The sequence below is a fragment of the Alligator sinensis genome, unplaced genomic scaffold (assembly GCF_000455745.1).
Source record: "Alligator sinensis unplaced genomic scaffold, ASM45574v1 scaffold1338_1, whole genome shotgun sequence".
Lineage (NCBI taxonomy): Eukaryota > Metazoa > Chordata > Crocodylia > Alligatoridae > Alligator > Alligator sinensis.
In genome coordinates this window covers 244,945-254,599 of record NW_005842713.1, presented here as the reverse complement: position 1 = coordinate 254,599, position 9,655 = coordinate 244,945, and the positions used below count along the sequence as shown (strand labels likewise).

The 9,655-nt window shown below is 43.0% G+C and overlaps 1 protein-coding gene across 1 annotated transcript; it reads right to left on the bottom strand.

Annotated features, from left to right (window-relative positions):
- Window positions 1-6,376: 6,376 nt before the first annotated feature.
- LOC102385066 (trace amine-associated receptor 4-like) lies at window positions 6,377-7,420 on the bottom strand. Its single transcript, XM_014524966.1, is given in 1 exon segment — window positions 6,377-7,420. A coding segment is annotated over 1 exon segment (1,044 nt).
- Window positions 7,421-9,655: the final 2,235 nt, after the last annotated feature.

The window sequence follows — 9,655 nt, the reverse complement described above, 5'->3', positions numbered from 1 at the left end:
GGTGAACTTGGCCAGTCCGCTTCTGACTCCAGTGTCCACATCATTAATGAAGATGTTGAACAGTATGGGTCCAAGGACAGAGCCTTGGGGGACCCCACTGGTCACAGGACACCACGATGTGTGACTTCCATCAATTACTACCCTCTGGGTCCGACCCCAGAGCCAATTTTCCAGCCAGTGGATTGTGGAGGACCCAAGGCGACAATTTGCCAGTTTCTCCAAGAGGCGACCATGGGACACCAGATCGAAGGCTTTTTTGAAGTCAAGATATATGACATCAATCTCTTCTCCCTTGTCCAGGTGATAGGTCACCTGGTCGTAGAAGGAAATGAGATTGGTCAAGCAAGACCTACCCGCAACAAACCCATGCTGGCTATCCCTTAAGATGTTGACGTCGGCCAGTCCATTAAGGATGGCCTCCTTAATAAACTTTTCTAAAAGGCTTTTTTGAAGTCAGGATATATGACATCAATCTCTTCTCCCTTGTCCAGGTGATAGGTCACCTGGTCATAGAAGGAAATGAGATTGGTCAAGTAAGACCTACCTGCAACAAACCCATGCTGGCTATCCCTTAAGATGTTGATGTCGGCCAGTCCATTAAGGATGGCCTCTTTAATAAACTTTTCTAAGATCTTCCCCGGGATAGAAGTCAGGCTGATGGGCCTATAGTTAGCCGGATCCACTTTCCTCCCTTTCTTGAAGATAGGCACTACATTGGCCTTCTTCCAGTCTTCGGGCACTACACCAGAGCGCCAAGAGTTTTCAAAGATCCGTGCTAGAGGCTGGGCTATGATGCTCACCAGCTCCTTGAGTACCCTGGGGTGAAGATTGTCAGGACCGGCTGACTTGAAGGTATCCAGCTTCTCAAGATGTTCCTTCAGAAAGTCAGCATTAATGGAGGGCAGGGAATCACCCTCACCCGGACTTCCCGGCCCTGTAGCGGGCATGGGCGTCCCATGGGGCTGATGAAAGACTGACGCAAAGTACCTATTTAATAGGTTGGCTTGGTGAAGAGCCAATTTCCAAGGAAGCTAGGATCCAGCCCACAAACAAGAGTGTGACTCAGCCTGTTAGTGAACCGAATGATCAAACCATCTATAGCTTATGCCATGGTGCTTTTCCCCATCCTCTGGAGCACTGAGCAGGAATCATCTTTAGGGATAAAACTGAAACATCCCAAATAACCAGTTCCCTGTAATTTCTGAGATGACATAGATGAATCTCAGTCCTTGCTGTCTTTCCTATCTTCTAAGTCAGAGGTGTAGCAGATCCAAGCCTGCAGGCCATATCTGGCCTCTGGAAAAATTTCATTCAGTCTCTCCTGAGGGGTTTGGGAATTTGGGAGTAGATCAATCAGGGTGGGGCCTGCTACCAAATTCTGGGTCACAGGATCTTGCTGGGGATATGTCAGCAGTGGGAGAGGCTGAAAAATGGCTTTGCTAGCCTCTGTGCCAATACTGATCTCTTTGCCACTGTAATGGTTTCTAAATCCAGCCTCTGAGGAACCTAATGGTATGGATCCAGCCCAGTGGGCAAGTAGAGGTTGACACTGTTATTCTAGGTTAATATGACATTCTATTCACTTTTACAAGCATTTGGATGAAAATGCTATTCATATCTCATATGTGCTATTTTTATTCTTGAATTAATAGGAGCATCTAATTTCCAGTGTTGTCATTATGGACCATTTTGAATCAATCCTTCACAGGTGGACTCATCTGTTGTACCTACAGATATTTGCACATGTTAAAACCAGATTTTTTGAATGCATGCTGTGGCAGGGTATTTTTGGTGCCTGCAGCACGTGCTTGATTTTGGCAGCCATTTTGAGACACTGGCTATCTATGTAAACAGAGCAGATTGCTACTGGTGGCCAGGCAGGAATGTTGCCTGGCTGAACTACAGCATAGAAAATCTTGCAGGTAGGAACTGGAGGCTCTTAGTCCTGGGCATGACCTAAAACTTCACCCTGTTGGGAGTGGGTGGCCTGTTGGGGCTCCCAGTGGTGTGGGACCTCCAGGAAAATACCAGACCAGTTACCACCCCAGTGGAAGGTGGGTTGGGGTGCCTCAATAACTCCTAACGCCCACATTTCTGTGGGTAACAGTTGGGGCCAAGCATGGCTATGGCCACCTGAGCCCTCACCGGGGAAAGCCCCATAGCCCCAGTGAGGGTAGGCCCCAGTGAAGGGATAGAGATGTGGAGTCCCAGTGAGGGGGAAACCAGAGGGCTGGGAGCCAGTGCGTGTGTGAGAGTTTTTGTAGAGTTGCCCCAGGAGGGGCCAGGGCACGCTTGGTCCCGGTCAGGTAATTGGCTGGCCACTACCCTGGTGAGGGGCACGGGAGAGGCCCAAAAGATGGTACGTCTGGCACCCAAGGTGTGCACTAGATAAAGCTTAGAGCTGAAAGGGCCTGCTTCAAGGGGGAGCAAGGCAGTATAATTTGTTGATGCATGAAAGGCCCTAGTGAGAGAAGTGCAGTATGAATGCATGTGTGTCTGAGCCTTAACAATGAGGGCTAAGCTTGGCCTGGCTGTAGGCCTGGAGCATTGTCACCTGGATGTCACCTGCAATTCTTGGGCTGTGGTGTGGGAGATGAATGGAGCCACAGATAGTGCCCCCTGGCATTGGGTCAAGAATGGACAGCCTCCTGACTTCTTAGAACCAATTAAAAAACAACAAGGCGTGGCAGACCAGGGAGATGGACCGTTAGCTCAGAAACAGGTGGGCGGGCCAATGGCAGACCAGCCCCAGGAAGGTCCCCTGTTACACATGCTGATGGATACATCACCTGTCATGGGCATAAATCCCCACCTAAGTGTGTACAATGTGGAGTTCTATGGATGTAACGCATCCACATGGAATTTTGGCAGGCACAGCAGTGTATCTTCTCTCAGTAAGCGTATTGGGCGTGTTCGAATGGTGTAGTTAAAGTGGGTTCCAAAGTCTTTGAGTACTATCACTGTCTACTGCAAGGGTGCTCAACTCTCAGCCTGCAGGCCAGATATAACCCCCAGTGCCATGTCATCTGGGCCACAGGGCTCTTCACGGATCTGTGGGAAACCTTGTGGGCTGTGGCCCTGTGTGCTAGATTGGGTGCACAGGGTGATGTGAGGCTGGGGATAGTGTGGGGCTCTGGGGTCTGATCCCACTGGAGTTACCCAGAGGCAGCTTGGAGCCTTGGAGCCTGACCTTGTGATGGGCACAAAATCTTGTGATTGGAGCCTAAACTTGGGATTGGGCAGCTTGCAGCCCTGGAGCTAAATCCCATACCAGGCATAAATGGCTCCGGGCCCTGGAGCCCAATCCCAGTGTGTCAAGGTGCCTTGGAGCCCCAGAGCCAATTCTGTCATGCAGGACCCCAGGTCATGTGCTGGGAGGAGGTGGCTTATGGCTCTGGAACCCAATTCTGGTCAGTAGAGCTGGACAGAGGCCAAGCAGCGCCCTGGGACCTGATCCTGGAATGTGGGGATGGCATGGGGTCTGACCCGGTCTATGGATCAGCCTTGTGCCACTCTAGTGGAAGGAAAAAAGATAACAGATTTTTCTTTTTCAGTTACTGAACCAAATCATAAGAAATGATATGGCTTGATTTCAGCAAATTGGAACATTCCCACTTTGCTTGAAAACAAAGCAGAAGCAATGTAGCTTTGTTTCAGGTTGACTTAAAGTTCTGTTTTGTAAAATTTGGCCAATTAAAATTAAAATGTGAAAAACATTATCTTGAAATGAAAGTTTGAGTATTTCCCCAGTTCAGAAAAGGTTCCCCAATCATATATGTCCAAAACTATTCACTAAATTTGACCTAAGCTTCATGTTTCAGTGAACTGACTTCTGAGAAAAATGTTCCCCCACAGCTCTAGTGAAGAGAGATGCATCACATGGGAAGGCAAGTGTGCTGCCGGCTGATCTTGTTTTTCAGGTTATTTCAACACAGGGCCTTATTGGGTAAGAATAAAATACAGACTCTTCAGTTGCTAACAAAGGGTTAATTCTGAAATGTATTAATGAAGGCATCCTTTCAAGAAGGCTCACATTAATTAATGAAGATTACCAAGATGCTGCTGTAAGACTGTTTATTGAACACAAGGCTGTTATAGCCTCTCCCCAGAGTTCACTGATTCCCCTTACTGTTCGAATGCTGTTTGTTGCAAACAGAACATACTTCTCCCTGGGAGCACGGCCACCAAAAGAACCTGCATGTCTCTTCCTGGAGCTCCTTCTTCAGTCCTGCTCAGCATTCAGATTTCTTTTTCTGTATCTGCATATGCATTTCAAATCAAAGCCAAACTCTTGAGTTTATGTTCAGTGATTTAAAATATACAGAAAATGAGAATTTCATCATACTTGTGCTTCATGGCATAGTTTGAACAAAAGAGATGACTAACAAGTGCTGATAAGCAAGGGGCCAGATTCTCTAGTCTGATTTCCCTACCAAGTATAAGCAATTTTAAGTACTCTGGGATAATTGGCTTAGAGTTGACTTTGTATAAACTGAGTCAAGGTGATGGTTGTCCCAAATACTAATCTTATACATTTAAAGGAAATTCAAATTACCCTGGGAATTTAAACCATTTTCTCAAACTGCTCATAAAATAATCTGATGATATATATTTACCAAGGGGAGCTGGATTTAAACCTCTGTACATATGAGAAACTTAAAATCTCATCAGACAAGCTTTGAAACTTTTTTTTTCTTTGCAACGTTGCTGACACTGTCACTTTATTTCAGTGGGGGTTTCTGCAAGCATGTCATATAGGATGCTGGAAATGAAGTCACTTGCCTATACCTACTAGCACTACATGTAATAAATCAGCTTCAAACTGAGACAAAACTAAAAGAACATTCACTGGCTTAGCCAAGAAGTGGGTTCCTTTGTTCTCTTGGAATAGGGCAGCTGCTTCTGAACTACTACCCTTTTGGATTTGGATCTAGACTCTGATAAGGTGCATGATGTATAAGCAGTGAGTTCAGGCACCAGAATGAAGGATCCCTTTTCCCAGTTATGACCCCTGTAAGGCTTATGCACTCTTGAACTCTTCTGCCAGTGTGCAAAATCTGTAGATTTTCAGTAATATAGTATATGTTAGTCAATTCATGTATTCTCTATTCTTAAAATCCAATTTATTCTTGCCTCGGGCTGAATGTACATACTTTTATAATATTAAGAACTCTTGGCAGAGGTGCTATCTTTTATTAGACCAACTAAATAGTTGCAAAAAAGTCTCTTTTTTCCCAACTATTTATTTGGTCTAATAAAAGAGATCACCTCTGCCAAGAGTTCGGAATATTTTTGCCTGTAGGCCAACATAGCTAAAACCTGTATGCCTGAGACATACTTTTACAAGAAGCACAAAAATCAGAATTAATAATGACAAATATTAAATTATCCCCTAGGCATGTAACAAGGAGCTGGAGAGATATGGATACTGATCTTAGATATTTTGGAATAAGGATATAATTGGCTAATGTATTTGGACTGCTACAGACAGACCCCCTTCAACAAAAAGCCTGTCCTTTTCCCTCTGACATCACCCTGCAAAAAAATGGGACTCTGGATCATGCTGTTAAATATAACCAAGTCAGGCAATGATTCTTACTGCTGTCCTCTGAAACTAGCCCACTTGCAGTCCCTAGAGCTTCACAGGGACTATAGAGTACTGGGTTAGTAAATTGGTGGATGAGGGAGAGAGAATTTTCCAGGTTCAGTAGCTACCACATGCGCTGTATATCTGCTTTATTCTAAATCACTGAACATTCAAAAGGAGCTCCAAATATAGGCTTTAATTGCTTATTGATTGCTGCATATAAAAACATTTCGGGTAGTTTAGAATAAAATAAATATCAAAAGTTTTACTTCGGCTTGAGAAAACAGTGTTCTCCATTCTCCATTTTTATTATCTTTTGCAAATAGAAAATAGCCCTGCTCGGTTTCAGTGCTTAAGTCCTAATCATCCAGTCCTCATTTGACAGAGCCAGCTTTAAACATTGTCATCTAAATAGTAAATGGGTACTTAAAAGCAGAAAACCTGAAGGCTCAAAGTGACACTTGGACACTGATTCTTATCAAAATGATCTAGCAGTGTGTATCTACACATTTTACCTGTATCTGTACAGGAGTGTATCTTTTAAAGGCACTGTGCATTTGGCTAGACCACTGCGTCACTTCCTACTTTCTAAAAAAAAATTCATGGAGACAAAGTGCTAAGCATTATATATGCCATATACCCAGTGATGTGCTAAACACAAGCTTCTTCAAAAGTATGTTCCTGAATAATAATATATTAAGGCATGAATCCACATGTGAACTACTCTAAAAGTACTCTAGAAGCAGCATAGACATGTATTAGCTTATTCAATAAACCCTCTCTGATTGATTAAGTATCTGCAGGAAACAGATTAAGAGTAGACGAATCTGGTCTGAAAATCTTACCTGTCACTATCATTTTAAATGCTTGGCGAAACCAAGGATAAAATAAACCATAAATGATTGGATTACAGGCAGAATTGAAGTATCCCAGCCAGAGGAAGACGTTATACAAGTCTTCTGGGGTTGAGAAATTAATGAAAGGATCAGTTATTGTAAGAACAAAGAATGGCAGTCAGCAAAAAACAAACACGCCTATGACTATGCTTAATGTTTTAGTTGCTTTGCTTTCTTTTTTTGTAGAAATTTTATTTTTTGTGTCTGAAACTGGTTTTAACATGTTGGAGGCTTTAGCAATTTGTGTGTCATGTTTCCTTGACACAGTAAATATGTGGACATAAATGCCCACCATGACTGTGCCTGGAATAAAGAAGGCTATAAGAGAAGCTAACACTCCCCATACCTTATTAAATATGAGTGTACATAAACCACTGCAGTGTATTGAAGCCACGTAATCTTCAATGCCATCAGTATTCATCTCTGATAAAACCAGGCCAAAGGCAAATACGAATGGGACAGACCAACTAGTTAATAAGAAAACCTCTACCACTGGTATAGTTATTTTGGTGACGTAATGCAATGGGTCAGACACAGCATAGTAATGGTCAACAGAGATAAAACACAGGTGGAAAATCGAAGTGGTACACAGCATTATATCACAACAGGTATGGAGTTTACAGAAGACCTCTCCAAAATACCAGCATGACTCAACAGACCTGACCATGCTGTATGGCATAACTATGGTACTAAGCAAAAAGTCTGTAGTTGCCATGGAGCAGATCAGCAAGTTGGTTGGAGAGTGAAGCTGCTTGAAGTGAGAGATGGAAATGATCACAAACATATTTCCACCCAGTGTGAACACTGTTGCTCCTCCCATGAAGATGTACATAGCACAAAGACTGAGTGTAGTCCTTACATTCCTGTGACATGAATTATTAACAAAGTCAAAACAGAATTGCATAGTCTGTGGGCTCCAGAGTTCAGAGGAATTCATGATTTGGGATCATCAGTAAAACATGTTGCACTGCAGCCAGGTCTGAGGAGGAAAATACACAAAAATAAAATGAGTAGGAAAGTTATTTACATTAGTGTGTGCTTCCTGATCTGTGTATAAAATTGAAAAAGATATAAAAATAAAATTGTGTGCTGCTTCTAGGGTAATTATCTTTTCCTAATAGAATGATAAATGTCTGATTCTATATGAGAATTCCAGGGTGCAGGTTGATCATTCCAGTCTATTTACAGCTTTAGGAACATATGTAAATACCCATTTTAAGGAGCAATATTCTACATTAAGTGCATCATATTTTATCTTTAATGCACTTCCCAGAACATGGTCCCTATTTTTTGTTTCTGCCACCTTTTTAAGTTTTAAGTATGCATAATTCAATAGGAGAAATGACCATGTCATGTTAACATAAATAGATTACAAGCTTCCAGTAGTATTTCTAATGAATTAAAAAATATATTCTAAGTCACCAAGAGATTATGTCTTTAATAAGCTACAGTAAAACAGGGATACTTGAATATATTTACTTTTACTTGGGTCCTTCTATGAAATCATTAAAGTAGCTGCTGGTATTAGTGCAGAAAATTAATTTTGGTACATTACCAGCACCACTGTTACACTCCTCCCCACTTCACTTCACCAATCTACTACAATGATAGACTAAAATATAATATGTTTTCAAATATATACTGTAAGTGGCACTTACAGTAAAACACAATCACCCATTACTGGCCAAGGATATTTGTAGCATGGATCCTTCTTCCAACAGCACACCTAGGTGGTGTGAGACTAATCAATGCCTTATATATCATCCTGACGGAGAGGCAGTCCCCTCAGCTGAGGATCATACAATGAGCCACACTACAGAGGGTGTACACTAAACACTGTTGGCATAACAGGAGGATGTTGTACAAATGCTTGTTTTAAAATGTGAAGAGGCTTAAATATACAGTTTCTTATTGGCACATACATTCAGAAAATCCTTTACTAGGATTGTCCTCTCACCAGGTCCTTAACATGTAATGACCACCTCCTTCTGTGAAATCCCTTTTATTGTTATCCTGCATAGATTCTAGGTTTCCTTTGGCCTTCCCTATACTGGGCTCAGACAGACAGCAAGTATCCACCCCTTCCACCTCAAAACTCAAGCTCTGGATCACATTAATTACCTATGATTGCCTCCGTTTTCTTATAAAATGTCCTGACCTCAACCAAACATAGCTCCAAGCAAAGATTTTCCTACTATCCAGAAGAGGTGATTATTGCAACATTTCTACCCCATAAATTCTCTGTCAGTCTCTTGATTTGGGCTGATCCAGGATCTGTTCCACAATCCATACATGTATGGTTCCCTGTCTGCACACAATTCCTATGAACAGTCTTCCTGAAAACACCCTTTCTAACTTGGATTATTCGAAATGACATCAGTTTCCCTAATCTGGTCTAAATTATTTACAACCTCCTAAACATACCTTGGCCCCCTACAGCTCTTCCTTCTTACTTAGCATCATAGAATCATAGAAAATTAGGGTTGGAAGGGACATCAGGTGGTCATCTAGGCCCTGTTCAAAACAGGACCATCCAAAACTAGATCATCCCAGCCAAGGCTTTGTCTAGCAGGCAGGGCTGTCCCAAGGGTGGGGGCGAATCAAGGAAACTACCTTTGGGTCCTGTGCATTGTGGGGCCCTGCAGAACTGGGCAGAGAGGCCACGGTTGTAGTTTAGCCCACCTGCCCACTCAGCAGGTTGGACGACTCTTTGCTTGTTCCAGTTGGAATTTCCAGCTGCCACCCATCCCGCTGTATACGGTGTGCTGGGGCTTTCACTCCCCAGCGTGAGTGTGCTGTGGGATGGGGAAGGGGGCCCCACACAGGCTGCTTTGTCCCAGGCCCCGTACCCTGCTGGGATTGTCTCTGCTAGCAGGGTTTTGAAAACCTCTAAGGATGGAGATTCCACCACCTTTCTGGGTAACAGTGCTTTACTACCCTCCTAGTGAGAAAGTTTTTCCTAATATCTAACTTGAACATCCCTTGCTGCAACTTAAGTCCATTGCTCCTTATTCTGTCATCTGCCACCACTGAGAACAGTTTAGCTCCATCCTCTTTGGAAACACTCTTCAGGTAGTTGTAGACTGTAATTAAATCCTCCCTCAGTCTTCTTTTCTCCAGACTAAATGAGCCCAGTTCCCTCAACCTCTCCTCATAAGTCATTTGCCTCATT